This window comes from Microcaecilia unicolor, chromosome 6 (assembly GCF_901765095.1).
Source record: "Microcaecilia unicolor chromosome 6, aMicUni1.1, whole genome shotgun sequence".
NCBI classification, from domain to species: Eukaryota; Metazoa; Chordata; class Amphibia; order Gymnophiona; family Siphonopidae; genus Microcaecilia; species Microcaecilia unicolor.
The window spans coordinates 168093854-168115701 of NC_044036.1; the positions used below are offsets into that span (position 1 = coordinate 168093854).

The window sequence follows — 21848 nt, forward strand, 5'->3', positions numbered from 1 at the left end:
CTGTACAATTTAACAAAGAGAGACAGTCCCTGCTCAAAGAGCTTACAATCTAATAGACAAGTGAACGGTCGGTCCGATAGGTACAAATAAGTACCTGTATATGTAAGCCGCATTGAGCCTGCCATGAGTGGGAAAGTGCGGGGTACAAATGTAACAAAAAAAATAATGGAACAAAACAAAATCATCCAGGACTAAAACTAAGATGTTTTGAGGTAGACTTGTTTTTATAATGAATAAGGCATACAAAGGTGCCCTAAATGACCTGATGACCACTGGAGGGAATGAGGAATGACCTCTCCTTACTCTCCCAGTGGTCACTAACCCCCTCACACTTCCTAAAATTGTGATTTAAAATATTATTTGCCAGCTTCTATGCCACCCTCAGATGCTATACTCAGGTCCATTAGAACAGCATGCAGGTGTGCTGCGGCGGCTAAGAAAGCGCACAGAATGTTGAGTATTATTAGAAAAGGGATGGAAAACAAACATGAAGATGTTATAATGCCGTTGTATCGCTCCATGGTGCGACCGCACCTCGAATATTGTGTCCAATTCTGGTCGCCGCATCTCAAAAAAGATATAAAGGAATTAGAGAAGGTGCAGAGAAGGGTGACGAAAATGATAAAGGGAATGGAACGACTTCCCTATGAGGAAAGGCTGAGAAGGTTAGGGCTCTTCAGCTTGGAGAAAAGGCGGCTGAGGGGTGATATGATAGAAGTCTACAAGATAATGAGCGGAGTAGAGCGGACAGATGTGAAGCGTTTGTTTACACTTTCAAACAACAACAAAACCAGGGGACACAAGATGAAGCTAGAATATGGTAGGTTTAAAACAAATAGGAGAAAGTTTTTCTTTACTCAACGTGTAGTTGGACTCTGGAACTCGTTGCCGGAGAATGTAGTGACAGCAGCTGGCCTTACGGAATTTAAAAGGGGTTTGGACAGATTCCTGAGGGAAAAGTCCATTGAAGCCTGGATTGGCCACTGTCAGAGACAGGATGCTGGGCTTGATAGACCCTTGGTCTTTTCCCAGTATGGCGGTGCTTATGTATTTATGTCCCCGTAGTAGTCTAGTGGTGGGACTGCAGACATGTGGAACCAGGTCGATACCTCCCCCTACCTGTTACACTTGTGGAGGAAACTGTGAGCCCTCCAAAACTCACCAGAAACCCACTGTACCCACATATAGGTGCCCCCTTCACCCGTAAGGGCTATGGTAGTAGTGTACAGTTGGGGGTTTTGGGGGGCTCAGCAGAAAAGATAAGGGAGCAGTGGTGAGATGTGTACCTGGGAGCATTTTATGAAGTCCACTGCAGTGCCCCCCTAGTATGCCCTATTGCTTTCCTTGGATGTCTGGGGACCAGTCTACTAAAAATCCTGGCTCGTCCTATGTCCCAATGGCTTGATTTTGTGCGTTTTGCACTTGGACGTTTTTTTTTTTTTTTTTTTAGAAAAAGGACAAAAAAACCCAATACATCCAAATCACAAAACCTTGTTCAAAACAGTATCTTAAAGAAAAAAGATAGATGTTTTTCTTGTTTGAAAATGACCTTCTTTCCTATTCAGATTTTGGACATTTTTTGCAAAACGTCAAATGTCGGACTTAGACGTCATTTCGAAAATGTCCATCATAGTAACATAGTAAGTGATGGCGGATAAAGACCTGAATGCTCCATCTAGTCTGCCCAACAGTCACACTCATTATCAATTCATGATTAAATCAACAATGAACGTGATATTATATACTTGATTTTGGTCTTTCTTTGGTGTTTCTGGGACATAGACCATAGAAGTCTACCTGACCCTGTCCTTATGTTCCAACTACTGGAGTTGCCGTCAAAGCTCACTCCAGCCTATCTGAATCCATCTTGTCAATTGCGGGACCCAGACCATAAAAGTCTGCCTAGCATTGTCCTCGGTTCCAGCTACTGAAGTTGCCATTGAAGCCCTTTCCAGCCCATCCTAAACTGGATTGCCATATATAGAACACAGACCTACAAAGTCTGTCTGGCACCAGCCTTAGTTCTTCACAGCCAGAGTAGTCGTCCAAATGTCACTCGCACATCCACACACCTGCAGCCATTTAAGTTCTTTTTTTAAATACTATCCATTTTCTAAATAGAGATCCTCTGTGTTCATCCCATGAGTTTTTGAATTCTGTCACCGTTTTTGTCTCTACCACCTCCTTCGGGAGGGCATTCTAGGCATCAACCACCCTCTCTGTGAAAAAGAATTTCCTGATATTACTCCTAAGTCTACCACTGCACAGCCTCAGCTGATGTCCTCAAGTATTACTGCTTCCCCTACTCTGGAAAAGATTTGTTTCTATATTAATATCTTTTAAGTATTTAAATGTTTGTATCATATCTCCCCTTTCCCTTCTTTCCTCTAAGCTATACATATTCAGGTCTTCCAGTCTCTTCTCAAATGTCTTATGGTGCAAGTCTCATATCATTTTTGTCGCCTTCCTCTGGACCGCTTCTAGTCTTTTTACATCCCTAACAAGATACAGCCTCCAAAACGGCACACAATATTCCAGGTGGGGCTTCACCAGCGACTTGTACAGGAGCATTAACATCTCCTTTCTTCTGCTGGTTATGCCTCTCACGATGCAGCTTAGCATCCTTCTGGCTATATATTGCAATTCACAGGTGACCAAGGGCCTGCTTTATAAAGACTTTTCTTTGTGTCTATGGGAATAAAGCTCAGATTTTAAGTTTGCAAATGAAAACAGAAAATGGGGCGCGTCTACTAAAGTGTGGTAGGCTTATACACTTATCATAGGTTAACAGCCAAAATGATCATGCAGTAAGTGCAAAAGCTGTGCAGTAACTATGGGGAGCATGTTCAGCATTCCACCTGCACTTTCTGCACAGACAAGCTTCTTAACGGGCGTTACTGTCAAGTGTGATTAGCATGGGCACACGTAACACCACTTTGGAATGAATCAGAACATTGCGATGGTAGAAAAGAAAAACCTTTGGACAACACTTTCAATTCTTGATCTGAGGCAGTGACACATTTATTTAAATGACTGTGAAACGCTGGCCATCATTGTAGAGAAACTGGACATATTTATGTATTTTACAAAAGGCTCCAGTTTCAGCAGCTTTCTTTGTAAACATTTGCTGGTAATTATGAACATCCTTCTTTGGACATTCCATTTCTGACCTAGATGCCCTGTGTAGAATGGGGTTTCTAGAATATTTAAGTAGAATCTTATGTGTATCAAAAATACATATAATTTTTTGACACAACTTACAGAGATCCATACTGGTGAATATTAGTGAACGTACTCACAATGACTAAGGGCTTCTTTTACGAAGCCACACTAGCGATTCCCACATGGCAAATGAGAGGAAGCCCATAGGAATTGAATGGGCTTCCTCCCATTTACCATACTGGGAATCACTAGTGTGGCTTTGTAAAAGAGATTTCAAAAATTCTTGGTTGAGTGTGGTGCTTAAAAAAAAACAAATTTACATTTGGATATTATTCTTTTAGCAATACACTTGTCCAACATACACTTTTGATTGCTTGTGGATCATTTGGTGTGTGTATTGTTTTAAATTTGCATACGCCAGTGGCATGTTCCTTACAGAAGCACTCCATGGAAGTCTGCTGCCTCTAGTGATGACAGGGTAGCATTGTCTAAGATTTTGGTCTGCAAATTTAAGCATGCTAATCCTCAAGTGAGGCAGATTTCACACTTAGTTGCCAGCTTGTTAAAGTTTGGGGCCATGGAAGCCAAAATTCAACCAGGTTATGAGGTAAGTGGTGTTTCTGTATTTAAAAATGATTCTCAAAATGAAGACTACTCTCAAACTTTGACATAACATATTTTTTAATGGCCCTCTGATGCCACATTAAGTGCCGAATGTTTTGTAGCTGATTTGGTACGAATTCTCTAGGACTGTACCACATTTCCTCTTTTGGTGGTACTTGAAATTAAACTGCACAGCGAAAGCTTTCATCACAAGACAACAAAAGGTCACAGATTTTCCCCAAATGTTCCTACATTCTACCTGACAAGTACTTAGTGAGAGTCTATTTTATTCTGGAGAACTAGGAATCAGGTTAAAATCTTTATGTTAATTTTCATTACTGTTCTAATAGGAATATCTAATGCAATGCTTACCTTTGGCGTTGATAGGGAATAAATAAGAGGGAGGAGTTTCTACTTGCCCTATTATGACATCATTGTCTTTTCTCATTGTTAGATGTCTTGAGTTGAAGACAAGTATATCTAACCTCAGAGCAGGGGAGGGCAAATGTCTGATAATGCTCAACGCCATTGGTACTATTAACATTAGAAAATGGATTTTTAATATTAAAAAAAATGACTTCAATGAATGTTTTCAATTTGTTTCTGTTTTAATTGCTAAATGGCTTCAAATAACACTGAATCTGGCTGCAGAATAACCGACATTATTTCCCTTTTTTTATATCAGTTAACGCTAATAAAGCTTGGCTACACACTAACAGACATTAGTGTATAGACATGCTGCGTGTCCTATTTTATACCTATGGCTCATATGGCACTTAATGTCTGTTAGCCCAAGCTAAGTTTTAGTAAAGGAGCCCTTAAGTCTTTTGACAGTGCTACCCCTCCCTCCAAAAAAAAGCTTACATACAAATTGCTACTACATATCTTCCTCTTATATCCTCTAATGGTGAGAAGAAGACCATGAATGATTGATACTGATACATATGGAAGAATAAAGCTATAATGGATTTCTTTAATTCAAATATATCATCATCGTTATTGACATCTAAGATGTTTAGGTTACTTTGGAAATTAAGACAAGTTAGATCCTGTTTTCAACCTGGAGTTTTCCAGTTGATGGTTCAAACTTTATTGCTATCATGCTTAGATTATTGTAGCATCATTTATGTTGGTTGTAAAGTAGAGATTCATCGTCACTTACAGATGCTACAGAATACCGCGGCCCGCTTGATTTTCAGAGCTTCAAGTTTTGAAAGTGCTAGACCTCTGCTGCGTAGTCTCCACTGGTTGCCTGTGAAGGCCTGCTTTATATTTAAGATAGCTCTGCTGCTTTGCCTATTTGAAACTTCAAGGCCAGGCACCGCAATATATGGTATCCCTAGTTATTATGTTAGATAAGAATTAGGGACCTCTTTTACTAAGCTGCGGTAAAAGGAGCCTTGCACTAGCGGCAGCATGAGTTTTTGCCGTGCACAGAGTCCCCTTTTACTGCAGCAGGTGAAAAGGTGGAAAAAAAGGGGGAGCACTTATCACCACCCATTGAGGTGGCTGTAAGGTCTCCTGTGCTAACCCAGCGGTAACCATGCAGCGTGCGGCGCTGTCCAGTTACCGCCAGGTAACCCCCTGCGGTAATAAGTTTTGAAAAATTTGGCTGTGCCAGAAAGGCCGCACGCTGGGAGCGCAACTACTGCCTGCGGCTGCGGTGGGCCAGCAGTAGTTCTGGATTGTCATGCAGCAATCCTTTAGTAAAAGGGCCACTATAAGAGCAATTCAAAGCACTTTTTAAAGTTCCAGTATCCATCACAGCAAGGGGTTGTGTATAAGAAAGAGTTAGAACTGACCTTTCCATAGCAAATTACTAAGTGGTGGAATGAATTACCTTTATATATACGTAGTCAGACAAATTACACACTATTTTGAAAACGTTTGAAAACATGGCTATTTTGCAAATTTACTTAAGATCTCTATGGTGCTTTTTAGGAATGACTATAAGCAGATAAATTAATTATGAACACTGTTACTCTGCAAATCAGTTAAGCTTCCTATTGTGCTTTTTTGTATCATTTACCTATTATAATAATGTTTTTATTAGTATTGTATTGTCTAGGAAATTGTCCTATTTCTTCTTTATTGTAAGCCGCTTTGATCTAGTCTTGACTGGAGCGGCATATAACCACTAAATATAATGTGATGTAATTTGAGGTGTTCTAGAAGTGAATGAGGAGGACTTTGCCTGATCCGAAATCTTCCTTTCCAAACAGCACTCATTTCCAAAGTCACCTCCCTCACTCTGCAGCAGAAACTTTAGTGTTCCACGCCCACCTTTGATCACGCAGAAACTTTACGACTTTACACTGAATGCAGATATAATTTTCTCTTTATTGCACATTAAGCTGTACAAGATATTTCACAGAAAAGAAAATACTGCAGTCACACTTCCAGCATTTGCTCAAGGTCTCACAACTGGGTTTGTACAAAAAAGGGGGAACAATCATAAATGGAACATTTACAAGAAAAATAAAATAAAATAAAAAAAATAAAACTCCTGAACGTTAAACCTACACTGTGAAACACCTGCCTCCCCACCCCCTTGCTCAAAATATTGTACCTAAGCATGCTTGCATGCAAAGACAGTCATGTGACTTGCCTGTGTTATTACATGCGTATTATAAGCATTAGCTTCAACATTCCTTTTAACAGACAACAGACTGCAGTTTACCTTGGCTTGAATCTTTTCATTAGAATTTGTACAGATAATTCACAAAAATCACACTAAAGCACCTGAGAACACACACTAGTGCATGCATAAACACACCCTGTCAAGAAATACAGAGAACAATAGACTCATATCAGTGGTCCAGGGCAGTCTGTTCACTTATCAATTTGCAGCATTTGCTCTGGAGGTTATTTCTCAGGAGCTGAGCCCATTTGAACCTGCTTTTTATCTCTCCAATCGGCTGATCAGAATGAGACTACTGACCCCCACAACATTGATTACAACTACATGTGGCAATTTAGCAACAGAAAAACACTACACAGATACTGATGGCTTTGTATTCTTTGTTAGCACTTAAAAAGACATTCACTGCCAGTTGGGATGGTAACCTCATTAGCCTGCTTTGCAGTAGCACACAGAAAAGCTGATCCAGCAATGGCAGCTTTTTCTGATGATTATATGTTTGTGGCAGAAACACAGGCAGGATAGACAGCTACGTTTCCACTGAAAACATTCTTGTTTGATGACTGAATGGCCAACCATTAGTTCGTTTCATATTAACTTGCAATCGAAGCATCAGCTTAGTTGGATACCACTAAGCTATTTTTTAAATAATACGGCTTTTACAGTTATGCAGGTTTAATTTTTCCACCATGTTTCACATAAGAATTGCTCCTGACATTAAAGAGAAATTATACTGGTTATGGGAATGTCATATTGGAACTTATGGCTAGAAAAGCCTCTGAGGTTAGGAAATAACTAGTTGCTTTTAACTTCATTATTTACATGTTAATCTAACGGCAAGTAGAATAATAAAGTAGAAAATATAAATAACCCCTGCATTATGGCCTCAGAAGATATGTTGGTTAACAGAGGTGTGTTGCTTTTGGGGCAAACATAGAAAGACTGAAACAAAAACTAAAATAACAATTTGCATTTCTAGCCCATCTTACAAATACCTGAAAAAAGGATAATGCTTCTTTATCAGGGTTTTAGACAGTTCAAGCCCTAATAAGAACTCACTTAAAATGAGCTCTTTGCTTAAGAAAGATAAAGCCTTGTATTTTTAAGGAAATATTTGACTTAGTTTTTTTTTTTTTTTTAACACAGACATCAAGTTTGGAACTAAAAAAAAAAAGCTAATTAAGCTACAAAAAACCCTCACATTTTTCACTGTGATATTGCACGTTAAGTGGCCCATTTACACAGTTCACATCTTACAGACTGTGTAAGTACAATGGCTGAGAATCTGAGCATGTGCAATGTCTCAATGTTCCTGGGAGCAACTTGAGTTTTGGGTCTCACAGATTCAGCGAAACCATGAGAAAGTTGCGCTTGCCATCCAGAAATATTAACACAAATATCACATGTTATAAAATTATTTCTAAAAAAAATGCCTCACACTTTTGAACACATTTACTTATTCCAAGTTTGGAAATAAAATTTCTCTTCACCTGTCTTTGTTAGTCATGCATGACATTAAAAGACGAAGATCGCAATGACCAGACACACGCATTCCATGTCATTCCAAACCTAGTTTTCTCTTCTAATCCCAACAATATGTAATACTTAAAAAATACTATCTATTCATCCATAATATACAGTCACACTGGAATTCATAGAGGCACAATTCTTTGTACACTGTTGACAACAGCCCTAAAATCACAACTTATACAGAGAAACATGGTTAAGCATTACAAGCACAAACAAGAACAGGTAAACAACTAGACAGGTATATTTGATACTGCATAGAAAACCACAGTCCAGGTTAGCACTGAAACATTGCAAAAAACTGCACAAGAACTATTTGCCTGCTTTTTCTCTCTCTCTCTCTCTCTGTCTGCCTCTCTCTCTTTTTGGCTAGAACCCCCTCTGACACTAGCATTTAATTAGGTAGCATGGACTTGTTTTGGTCCTACTGCAACGCCATTACAGTCGAGAATGTACTGTAAACAACCTTGAGGTGGTGGTCGCTGAGGTGGGATCTTGTTTGGCTCAGAATCCTTGAGGGTTCCACCCTGCAACACAAAAAACATGAAAAGCAAGAGTCAAAGTAAAAGGGATATTTCTTTTTTTTTTGTCTTAGATCTCAAGTCCCAGCTCTAAATATTCCCCACTGAGATAATTACAATACCGGAATCTATGCACAGTATAAAGCTGTAACTCTAGACAAAATTTAAAAATAACAAACATTTTACACATCAAGGGCTCCTTTTATTACATTGTGGTAAGCTCTGCTGGGCTTACCGCGGGATGCACCGAGTTTCAAATGTGTGCGTGCATATCACTCACTAACATATTTTTATATTTTTCTGGGAAGGGCTGGAGAGTGGGTGCTTCTATGCTAATCAGTTAGTGCATATAGGGGCCCTTTTACTAAGCCACGTAAGCGTCTAAGCACACCAAAATGAAGTTACTGCATGGCTAACGCGTGGCTCTTGTGGTAATTTCATTTTTGGCGCGTGCCCGATATGCACGGCCAAAAAATAATTTTTATTTTCTGCCGCGCGTATCAGACACGTGCCAAGTGCCATTTGACGCACGTAGGTCATTACCGCCCGGTTATCGCGTGAGACTTTACTGCTAGGTCAATGGCTGGTGGTAAGGTCTCAGACCCAAAATGGGTGCGCAGCAATTTTGATTTTGCCACGCATCCATTTTCGGCAAATATATTAAAAAGGCCTTTTCGCGCGTAGAATCATTTTTCAGTATACCTTAGTAAAAGGACCCCCTACTTTGCCGCTCAATAACTGATTAGCGTGGGATTAGCGCGCGAGTCCTTACTGCTACAAAACAGATGGCAGTAAGGACTTGCGTGCTAATTTTTGGTACTGACTGCATGCTAAGGCCACATTAGCATGTGACCATTAATTCAGAAAATGGAAAATTGGCCATTTTCTGGTAGTAGTAAAAGTAGTCTTAGCACATGGGAAAGACATGCATAAGGGCATGCTAAGGCCAATTTTTACCACAGCTTTGTAAAAGGGCTCCCAACTATGCTGAGCAAATATATATAAAGGGCGGGGGTGGTGGCAGTGGAGGAGTCAGGGCAGCAGCTCATTTCCTGCATCAGGCGGCAGATTGTCTAGGTCTGCCCCTGAGAAAAGTTATTGAGAACAGACAGACATGTGGAGGGGCATAATCGAACGGGGCGCCCAAGTTTTCCTGAGGGCGTCCTCACAGGATGTCCCTGCGAAGGGGCGGGGAAACCCGTATTATCGAAACAAGATGGGCGTCCATCTTTCGTTTCGATAATACGGCCAGGGACGTCCAAATCTCAACATTTAGACGCACGCAGAGGAACTTCAACAGAAGAGCATTGAAGAAGCAACGGCGCGAAGGCCAGCACAGGGCTTCGGCTGACGGGGGTTGGGGTCCCCCGTCAGCACAGGTACTCCACAGCGGCGGGGGACGGTTTTCGCTGCGAAGGGAGGTCGACAGGGTCGCGGAAGGAGGGTACAGGGGTCCGTAACGCGGTGCGGGGGGGGGTGAAAACGGAGGGAGGGCGGAGTCTGGAACAGCGAGGGAGGGTGGGGGATGGCCTTGCTAGCACCCATTTCCTTCCCTTCAGAAACGGGCATTTTTTTCTAGTACTCTATAAAGGAAAGTCAGCAGCTACTTTCCTTTATAGCATATGGGCCGATGAGGCATCCTCTAGATGCTGATCTAAACTTAGATTAAAAAAGAAAAGATGAACCTTTCTTCATTAGTAGTTTCTACTGTCTTTTTGCCCACTTATTCATTACCATGTGATAGTCTATGTATGCAATAAAAATTCAGCAGTCAAGGCGATAATGTGATAAAAATATCTGAGCATTCATCTTCCACAGTACTTACATTAGATGCATAATTCCAAGATCATACCATGATGGTCCCTTACAAGTTTTGGCAATGAGCTGTCATCCTGTGGCTTTGGGGTTATTTTTGGGTAGCTTTCATGGAGCAGCATTACAACCCTTATCAAAAGCACAGAGGGGGCAACTACAACCCTGAACAAAGGCTGGGGTTGGGGAAGGGGTAACCTGCACAAAGGTGGACAGATTAGATGGGCCACTTTGATCTTTATCTTCCATCATTTACTATGTTACTATCCAGCTTATTTTCGAAGGAGATCACCGATTTTGGCCGGCTCCAACTGCTTTCCGTCGTAGAGCCGGCCAAAGTTAAAGGGGGCGTTTTGGAAGGGTATGGGAGGTGGGACGGAGGCAGGATGGGGGTGTTGTTAAGACATGGCTGGCTTCAGCTGATAATGGAAAAAAGAAGGCCGGCTCTGAGGAGCATTTCATTGGCTTCACTTGGTCCATTTTTATTTAGGACCAAGTCTCAAAAAAGTACCCCAATTGACCAGATGACCACTGCAGGGAATTGGGGATCACCTCCCTTTACTCCCCCAGTGGTCACCAACCCCCTCCCACCCCCCAAAGAAAACAAAACTTTTTTGCCAGCCTCTATGCCAGCCTGAAATGTCATACCCAGCTCCCTGACAACAGCATGCAGGTCCCTGGAGCAGTTTTTAGTGGGTGCAGTGTACTTCAGGCAGGTGGACCCAGGCCCACCCCCCTATCTGTTACACTTGTGGTGGTAAATGGGAGCCCTCCAAACCCCCCAAAATCCACTGCACCCAGATGTAGGTGCCCCCCTTCACCCATAAGGGCTATGGTAATGGTTTAGAGTTGTGGGGAGTGGGTGTTGGGGGGATTTGGTGGGCTCAGCACCCAAGGTAAGGGAGCTAAGCACCCGGGAGCTATTTTTTTAATTTTTAGAAGTGTCCCCTAAGGTGCCCGGTTGGTGTCCTGGCATGTGAGGGGGACCAGTGCACTACAAATGCTGGCTCCTCCCATGACCAAATGCCTTGGATTTGGCTGGGTTTAAGATGGCTGGCCTTGGTTTCCATTATCGGCGAAAATCGATGCCGGCCATCTCAAACCCGGCCATCTCTGACATTTGGCAGGCCCCAATCTTATTATTGAAACGAAAGATGGCCGGCCATCTTTTCTCGATAATATGATTTGGGACCGCATTTTGCGGCCGGCGCCGTTCGATTATGCCCCTCCACGTTGCTTTGGTAACTCGCTTTCACTCTGCTGATTTCTGGGGGTCACCATGGGTAGAGAGTATGCATTATTCCCTGGATTCTATATAGGTCACCCAAAGTTGGCCATGGATCGCAGATCTGTGAACAAACTAATTAGTCACTTAGGCAAAAACAATTGGTGTTAACAAGCACTTAATTGGTACTAATTAAGATTTATGCACGGATTTGCCATGCACCTTATTCTATAACATGCACACCTAAATTTCATGCCACACAACTCCAAAAGGGGTGTGACCATGGGAGGGGCAGTGCGGGACAGGGGTGTTCTCAGAAATTAGGCGTGATGTTACAGGATACCTGCATTTGCGCGCCTAACTGCCATCAGTTGGTTGCCAGCATTTACATCAGCTTTTGGCAGATGTAAGTGCTTATGCCCAAAGCTAGGCATGAAATGCGCATTGGGTTAGTATTCTTTAAAAGTTGTTCCATGCCCAGTGTCCTTTACAGTACTAGCCTTGGGTGCAATTTATTTAATTTCCCCCTATATCAACAAGTTTGATGCTATTTAACTCTGCAATCCTGTTCATCTTGGCCACTCCTCTTGATGTCCTTCTTTTTCCCATCAACAACAGGTCATCCAATTTTCACTCAGTTCTGGAAATCATGAAGATCTTCTAAGAGGACATCATTGAAGACCTGAAACTGCAACACTTCCCGAACTTCCTGCACTGCGTGGCTCAAGTATAGAGAGCCTGATTGCTGTGCAGGACTGGGAGAAGCAGTTTCAGAGGCAACACTGAGAAAGGAAACAAAAAAAAGTTTGGGGGTACGAAACCCTGGGCACCAAGGTGCAATTTCTAGGTGACCTGGCACCGTGGATTTGTCGAGTTCCGCGGTAAGGGCATTTTTGCTGCAGCTATAAAATGGCCGATTTTCCATTTTTTTTTATATTAATGGCCGTTTGGTAATCCATCCATATGCTAATCCATTAGCACATGGCCATTAAAACAAATTAATCTGGGCTTCTTTCACAAAGCCGTGCTACCGATTCCTGCATGGCAAATGAGAGGTAGCCCATAGGAATTGAATGCGCTTCCTCTTATTTGCCGTACTAGGAATTGGTAGAGCGGCTTTGTAAAACACGTCCTTTGTGAGCACATACCACCATCCATATTGTTGGCGGTAAGGGCTCATGAGGTAATTCTGAACTAATCAGTAAGCATGCAGCAATGCCCCTGACATGCCTCCCCCCCAAAAAAAGACATTTTTAGAGCATGGATTAGTGTGTGCTACATTGGCACTTACTACTACTACTACTATTTAACATTTCTAGAGCGCTACAAAGTGTACGCAGCGCTGTACAAACACAGAAGAAAGACAGTCCCTGCTCAAAGAGCTTACAATCTAACAGACAAAAAGTAAAGCATTTAAATTAAAAATATTTAAGCAGTCAAGCACAAGAGAACAGTCACAGAAGGACTGAAAATGTTGAAGGGTGGTCAGTGTGATTAGGTGTAACTACTGCAGGATGCCTGAGCGCATCCTAAGGTAGACTATTTTAAACTATTTTAGGAGCCTGTATGTGCTTAACACAGCTTAGTAAAAGGGTGATGAATCACCCATGAAAGTATTGTGGTTGCTGTTAGTCAAATTGAATGAATGGAAATAAAGACTAATAAATAAAGCCAAAATATAATCTAAAAGGTTATGCTTTTGACTGTATTAAGCTGGTACAATGAAAAGGTATCATTTTTTTGTAAACTTTCCATACCTAGAGTAAGGCATATTTAATAATGACAATTACTTTTTCATGGCAAGGAAGCTAGATGCATGGAATGCCTCCCTGATGCAGGGCCGCCGAGAGGGGGGGACAGGGGGGACAAAATTCCCCGGGCCTCCAGGGGGGCCCGGCGCTGGTGGCCCACGCCCACCCGCCCTCCGTCATCAGGACCTCGCGCCGCTTCCTAGCGCTCCCTCGACCCTACCTACCAGATGATCGTTGCGACGCACAGCTTTATTTTTTCCAGCCGCCCTGTATTTAAAAAGTTGCAGTGGCGGCGGCAGCGGCGAAAAAGCAGGCTCGCCTCTTCTTTAAGCCCTTCCCCTTCTCTTTCAGCGTACACTGATGCAATTTTCGGTTTCCGGTTCCGCGAAGGCGGCACACAGTGCACACTGAGAGAGAAGGGGGAAGGGCTTGAAGGAGAGGCGACGAGCGGGTGAAAGGCTCTGCCTTCCACCCAAGCAGACAGAACGAATTTCCTGAGGCTACTAGCTTGCTCTCATCTTTTCCGATTTTAAAGCCCTTCCTTTCCATTTCTTTTTGCATGAGAGACAGAGCCATTGCCTGAGTCTCTCTCTCGTATTTATGCAGGGGGTGGGTGAAGAAGCCTGGAGGCGAGCCTACTTTTTCAAACTGAGGGCACAGCTGGGGCTGGGAACTGAAACTCGGGGGGGGGGGGTGTGAAAAGGGGGGTAAGTTGGGGCCTGGGGGAAGGGAGGGAGGACAGGGAGCAAAGGAGAATCACTGGGGATTGGTAGGGAGGGCAGGGGAGCAAGGGGCATGCGATGAAGCTACAGTGTGGTGGATATGAGGCAAGTCGGAGAGGATTTTTCTTCACCCAACGAGTAATTGAACTCTGGAGTTCGTTGCCGGGGAGCGTGGTGAGGGCAGTTAGCTTGGCAGAGTTTGGGGAGGGGGTTGGGCGGTTTCCTGGGGGACAAGTCCGTGGGCCGCTGCTGGATGGACTTGGGAAAAGTCCACGGTTCCGGGAGTGGCATGTGTGGAGTGTTTGTGCGTTTGGGAGGCTTGCCGGGTGCCCTTGGCCTGGATTGGCCGCTGTCGTGGATGGGATGCTGGGCTCGATGGACCCTTGGTCTTTTTCCAGTGTTGCATTGCTTATGTACTTATATGGATGGATGGAGGGGAGGGTAGGAGAAATTCTGGACATGGATGGAAGTGAGGGAAGACAGGAAGGAGAGGCACATGGATGGAGGGGATAGAGGAGAGGGCAGGGGACAGAGGAAAATCACTGGATGTGAATGAGAGGGGCGGACAGGGGGGCAAAGAAGAATCACTGGACATAGATGGAAGGGGAGGGCAGAGGAGAAATCCTGGACATGCATGGGTAGGGAGGGCAGGGGAGAGAGGAGAGTTGCAATGGATGGAGGGGAGGGTAGGAGAAATGCTGGACATGGATGGAAGTGAGGGAAGACAGGAAGGAGATGTATATGGATGGAGGGGAGAGGAGAAATTCTGGATATGGACGGATGAGAGGAGAGAGTTGAAATGCTGGATATGGATGGAGGAGAGAGAAGAAAGGACATGAGATAAACATGGATGGAGGGGAGGAGAGAGAGGATAAATGCTGGACATGGATGGAGGAGAGGGAAGAGAGAGGAAGGAGATGCATTCTGATGGAGATGAGGTAAAGGGAAAAGAGGAGAAAAACTGCACATGGCTGGAAAAAATAGGCAAAAGCTGGATCCACTCTATACTTCCTCCAGTTAAGTCCACGGAGGACCCAGCTTTTACCTATGGATGTAGGGCAGGAAATGAAGAAGAAAGGAGGAAAGTAAAGAAATAAATGGAAAGGAAACCCTGGAACGGGAGTTAAGGGAGCAGATAGAGAGCAGCAGAATCAGAGACGGACCAACATGATCTGAAAAACAGTCACAAGACAACAAAGGTAGAAAAAAATCATTTTATTTTCATTTTAGTGTTTGGAATATGTCCAATTTAAGAATTTACATCTGCTGTCTTATTTTGCAATGTATAGCAATGTTCTGTTTTTCTGGTATTGTGCTGCATGCAGAATCTGTATTCTAATTTGGTTTCTGTCATTTTGGGTATACTGGGGAGGGGTGGGTGGGCCCCAGCGAACTGGTCTGCATAGCTGCCTGCAGTTGCTAAGACCGGCCCTGTCCGTCATCGACCATCTGCCACCAGGCCAGGGCCCCTGCATTGAAATCACAGCGCCTCTCACCTCCATGTGAAAGCGCTGCAGGCAGCAGCAGATCACCTCCCTTCGGGCTTCCTTCCCTCTCTGTGTCCCACCCTCACGGAAGTTACGTCAGATGAGGGCGGGACACAGGGAGGGAAGGAGGCCCAAAGGAGGGAGGCAAGCTGCTGCTGCCTGCAGCGCTTTCACATGGAGGTGAGAGGCGCTGTGATTTTAATGCAGGGGCCCGGCCCGGTGGCGGGTGGAGGGGGAGCGGCGGCGACCTCGGGGAAGGGGCCCCAGGGGTGGCCTTGTCCCGGGCCTGGTCCAGTCTCTCGGCGGCCCTGCCCTGCTGGAGGTGGGGATAAATATAGTGAAGGAACTGGAAAAGGTGTGAGAGCCCTATATAGCAGGGGTTCTCAACCCAGTCCGCAGGACACATGTAGAGGAGCATTTTCAATAGTATATCTAAGTTGTACTTTGGATGTTTATGCGCTAAACGTACCAAACACAAATAGGAAATATACCTAGTTTTGAAAAAAGAAAAACAATTTTGAACAAAGTTTTGGACACGTTCAAAAACAAATGCACAAAGTCAAGCCATTGGGATGTAGGAGGGGCCAGCAGTTTTAGCAGACTGGTCCCCCAGACATCCCAGGAAAGCAATGGGGCACCATAGGGGACACTGCTGTGGACTTCATATAAGTGCTCTCAGGTACACATCTCAATGTCGCTCCCTTATCATGTCTGCTGAGACCTCCAAAATCCACCCAAAATCCACTACTCCCAACTGTACACCACTACAATAGCCCTTATGGGTGAAGGGGGCAACTATATGTGGGTACAGTGAGTTTTGGAGGGCTCAGTTTCCACCGCAAGTGTACTGCATCCACCACTACACTACTCCAGGGACCTGCATGCTGCTCTATTGGACTTGGCTATAACATCTGAGGCTGTCAGGGGCTAGTGAGTACTACTTGTATTCACATTTTGGGGGGGATGGGAGGGGATCAGTGACCACTGAAGGAGTAAGGGGGGGGGGGGGGGGTCATCCCTGAATACTTCCAGTAGATATCTGGTCATTTAGGGCATCTTCTTCTGTCTTATTCGTTAGAAAATCATGTCTAGACCAAAACATTGAAGATATTGCCCTAGACGTTTTGGTTTTGTTTCATTATGGCTATAAAATGTCCAAGTGTTAGGTACACCCTAATCCCACCTAAGAAATGACCCTGACATGCCTCCTTGTGATTTGAATGCACTGCAGACAAAATGCATAGACTGATAGACGTCTGCAAAACAGGTTTTGAAAATAGCGATTTGGATGTTTTGGAGAAGAAATCCGTCCAAATGGTGCTTTATGACACTTTCAAAAATGAGCCCCCTGATCAGTTAGGTTTTCAGGATACTCTCAATGAATATCCATGAGATGGATCTAAATAGACTGAAAGTAGTGCATGCAAAGTTATCTCATGCATATTCATTGTGGATATCATGAAAACCTGACTGGCTGGATGTGTCCTAAGGATTGGGTCGAGAACCCCTGCTATAGAGTAAGAAAATGGAATCAAAGCAAAACAAATAAGTTTCATACTTCAAAAAAGGCATAGAGAGATATAACCTATGTGCAGCAGTAGATACAGACACTACACTTGATGTAAACAGAAGCTATACTACAATTCTAGCCATGTTACAAGATAGACGGTCTTTATCTGCTGTCATTTACTATGCTATTCAAGTTACCATATTCATTTATTGACGTTTATCTGAATGACGTGGAGGGGCATAATCGAACAGGGTGCCCAAGTTTTCCTGGGGCCATCCTCACAGGACATCCCCGCGAAGGGGCGTGGAAACCAGTATTATTGAAACAAGACGGGTGGCCATCTTTCGTTTCGATAATACGGTCGGGGACGCCCAAATCTTCACATTTAGGTTGACCTTAGAGATGGTCGTCCCTAGAGATGTTCATCCCCGATTTTCTGCGATAATGGAAACCGAGGACGCCCTTCTCAGAATGACCAAATCCAAGCCATTTGGTCATGGGAGGAGCCAGCATTTGTAGTGCACTGGTCCCCCTCACATGCCAGGACACCAACCGGGCACCCTAGGGGGCACTGCAGTGGACTTCACAAATTGCTCCCAGGTGCATAGCTCCCTTACCTTGGGTGTTGAGCCCCCCACCCCACCCCCAAAAACCCAATCCCCACAAATGTACACCACTACCATATCCCTAAGGGGTGAAGGGGGGCATCTACATGTGGGTACAGTGGGTTTCTGGTGGGTTTTGAAGGGCTCACATTTACCACCACATGTGTAACAGGTAGGGGAGGGGGTGGGCCTGGGTCCACCTGCCTGAAGTGCACTGCACCCACTAAATCTGCTCCAGGGACCTGCATACTGCTGTTAGGCATGCCCCAGTCCCGCCTCCACTACGTTGCCAACATGCCCCCGTGAACTTTGGTTGTCCCCGCGACGGAAAGCAGTTGAGGGCGCCCAAAATCAGCTTTCAATTATGCCAATTTGGGCGCCCCTAAGAGAAGGACGCCCATCTCCCGATTTGTGTCGGAAGATGGGCACCCTTCTCTTTCGAAAATAAGCCTGAGAGTGCCTTCCATTCATAACACTTAAAAAAATCATAAAACCACATTAGGGAAGAAAGTCACAATAACTGCTGACAATATTGGACATGGGATAAATATTAGATTGTAAGCTCTTTGAGCAGGGACTGTCTTTCTTCTATGTTTGTGCAGCGCTGCGTATGCCTTGTAGCGCTATAGAAATGCTAAATAGTAGTAGTAGTAGTAGTAGTATCCACCAAAGTGGCAGTGGCATAGCCAAGGGTGGGCCTACCCACTTTGGGTTCAAGCCCACACAGTAGCAGTACACCTATGGTGTGGCTGGCAGGGATCCCCAAGCCACACCAGCTGAAAACTCTCACCAACTGTCCCTCCTGCATACCTTGTAAATAGCAGATCTTTGCCTGCAGCGAGCAGCGACTGATACATACTACTCGTACCGGCCCCACAGCCTTCCCTCTGATGTATTTCTGCCTATGTAGAAACAGGAAGTTGCATCAGAGGGAAGGCTGTGGGGCCAACATGAGCAGTGTGTATTAGTTGCTGTTCGCTGCCGGTGAAAATCTGCTATTTAAAAGGTATGCGGGGGAGGGGGAATGTTTGAGAGACCAGGAAAGATGGAGAGACCAAATCACTTGTGGGAAAGGCGGAGTTCTTCTGCAGCCCACCCATCTTGGGCCCAGGCCAAATTGGGTGTCTGTTTATGCCCCTGCAAAGTGGGAGATGAGAAGGGCATCAACGGATGGTGAGGAACACACAGCAGTAAAAGGATCTGCCCATGATCACAAGGAATGCTTGGCTGTGCCTGGAATCTCTTTCTACATCCCTGCACAGGTAGCAGTTCCCCTCTCGCAGCCTGTTTGCATGTGAAGGATTTCCTTTCTGTATAATCACTGTGTCAGTTTGCTTGTGCAGTAGCTTGAGAAAAGTCTGCAAAATGACTCATTGAATTACATAGAATTGCATCATAAAAATCATATTTCATCATTTGTAAATTGTAACTCTTATTATTGTGAAAGCATTATCAATAAACATATCACAAAACTGTCATGGAGCAACATTACTTTTATTAGATTTAGCTTGCTCAATTTCATCTGTACCAAACACTTGTTATGTTGAAAATGACCAATTGCGTTATAAATGGGCCTTCATTCCTGTACCGCATGTCCCCTGAGAGAGAGTAATAGATGTCACTGAGCTCCAAGAAAAGTCAACACGACTCTTTCAAAACAGATCCTGGTTTGTAACCTGCTCCATAGTAGCACAAGTACTATCCTTTGTGATAAAGCACAGTGCAATACCTGCACCTTAGCTAGGATCAAGGAGATCATTTTAAAAAGGTGTTTTGGCATTCAAAACCTACTTTACATCTGAAAAAGGGTCTTCTCTAAAATCATGTGACTGTGTGTAGATATTACCGAGGCAGAGTTGCAATGTACGCATGTATGCAGGGCTGCTGAGAGACAAAGCTGGGCCCGGGGCAAACACGCCCATCTCTTCTGCTCCCCCTCCCCCACACACGTGGCCCAATTACTTGCTTGTCTCCTGCTCCTGTGTGCTGGGACCACGTTAACTCTGCTCTGCTTTGATGTTCAGGTCTTTCTTCCTGCTGCGTTCCCTACCATGTTTGAGGAAACAGGAAGTACTTCACACAGGAGGCGGGATGAGGCAGGAAGAAGGACCTGTGGCTGGCAGAGCAGAGTTTACACGATAACCTGGCACTGCAGCACACAGGAGCAGGAGATCAATCTCAGTCATGCTGGCGCCGGGTGGGCCCCCCTTGGAGGCTAGAATCTTGAGGAATCTTGCCCCTCCTCTTGGCAGCACTGCATGTATGTTAGAAAATATTTACATGTGCACATACAGTACACACTCACATTTGTACCTGCATTTGTATTTGTGTATGCGTCAGTTATAGAATATCATTTGCGCACTGGATTAGTGCCACAAATTGGCAATTATGCATATGTGCAAGGGCTGTTCTGTAACATACACACCATTGCTTACGACTGGATTCTGACAATGGCGCCCGATTTGGGCACCAAACGCATGAGCATTAAGTGCTATTCTATAAACGGTGCCCATATTTGGGTGCTGTTTATAGAACAACACTTAGCACCAGGATCTGCATCCAATTTTGGGCTCAAGGATTTACACCAACTGAAACCTGATGTAAATCCTTGAGCCCAAATTAACCCCCTCCCACTTAAAACTTAGGCACACATATTTAGGCCTCTTTTTGGGTGTGCCTAAATTTTAGTCGAAGAATGGTGTGGAAGCATATTCTGTAAACTACGAATAACTTTAGGCATAGTTTATAGAATCACGCTGACCGCATGTTTTTTCGGCGCCAGTTTTTAAGGCATAGCACTGGGGCAACTAAATCTTGGTGCCATTTTATAGAATTACCACTATAGGCTTTTATAAATAATTATAAAATGGGCACATTATTCGCTTACCAGTCAATAATCAGCCAGCAGCAGTCAGCATTTCTTTAAATCCTGACTACTACCAGGGGAATTAGACCCAGTTATTCACTGCAAAGTCCGATCTAGGCATCCACACTAAATATCTGTGTCTTTGGCGGTGCCTGGAAGCTCTCAGGGATGAGCCAATATTGGGTACCCTACCTGCATAGCTAATTGGGCATAAAAACATATGAACATACAAATAGCCATACTAGGTCAGAACAATGGTCTATCCAGCCCAGTATCCTGCTTCCAACAGTTGCCAATCCAGGTCACAAGTACCTGGCAGAAACCCAATTAGTAGCAACATTCCATGTAGAACCCCAAAGAACAGAAAGATTCTGGAATCCTAAAGAGTAACAAGATTCCAGAACCTCAAAGAGTAGAAACATTCCATTCGGAATCTCAAATAGTAGCAACATTGCATGCTACCAATCCCGGGGCAAGCAGTGGCTTCCTCCATTTCAATCTCAATAACAGACTATGGATTTTTCCTCATGGAACTTGTACAAAACTTTTTAAAATCCAGATACACTAACTGCTGTTACCAGATCCTCTGGCAACGAGTTCCAGAGCTTAACTATTCTTTGAGTGAAAAAATATTTCTTATTTGTTTTAAAAGTATTTCCCTGTAATTTCATTGAGTGTCCCCTGGTCTTTCTACTTTTGAAAGTGTGAAAAATTGATTCACTTTTACTCATTAAGACTGCTTTTCTTTTGGTCCAACATGCTCAGTTAGCTATGCTGACCTGGAACTGAATATCACCAGTGCACTCAATATCACCCAGTTAGTTGTGTCCGGCATAACTCCCAGCTGTGCTTCAACTTTGCTCCGTATTGCTCCTACCCCAGACATCTGTCTTCTAGAAAAGCCATCGAGCCTTCCAACTCATTTCAAATAAGCAACTTTACCATTCTACGTTTATAACTTACACAATGTTGAGCTAAGCCAGATAAAACTTTTGACTTACAGATGAAATGTTTCATCTTTCTATACAAGCTACTGAGGCATTTCTTCTCCAAATACATTTTTCTGACGTTAATGTTGTATAAAACCCAAGCATAGAAATACATGTTCTGCTACACTTTCCAGAGAGTTCAGGAAGAAACTAATACAATACTCGTATCATCCTGTGGATCAGTCTAGACCTACAAGGTCTGACACTGGAAATTAAAATTCTACAAGTAGGCGCAGATTTTATTTTATTTTTTACAGTCGTATTGTTATCGTACTGAGTAAAGCCACAGAATCAGAGCGGAGCAGTTCTACTTGTTAATTATCTAAGTTTCAGTAAATATGTTGCTGGTAATGTGCCACAAAGCAGAATATGATTGTTTCACCCCTTGCAAAGTTGTCTTATGAATTCACAATGTGGTGTTAGCATC

The 21848-nt window shown here is 43.9% G+C and overlaps 1 protein-coding gene across 1 annotated transcript in view; it reads right to left on the bottom strand.

Annotated features, from left to right (window-relative positions):
• SYN2 (synapsin II) overlaps nucleotides 1–21848 on the bottom strand; it is a 519321-nt gene that overhangs the window by 9606 nt on the left and 487867 nt on the right. Inside the window, exon 11 of the mRNA XM_030205570.1 lies at nucleotides 8400–8460. Within this exon, the coding sequence (XP_030061430.1) occupies nucleotides 8400–8460 (61 nt within the window). The remainder of the gene's footprint in view (nucleotides 1–8399; nucleotides 8461–21848) is intronic.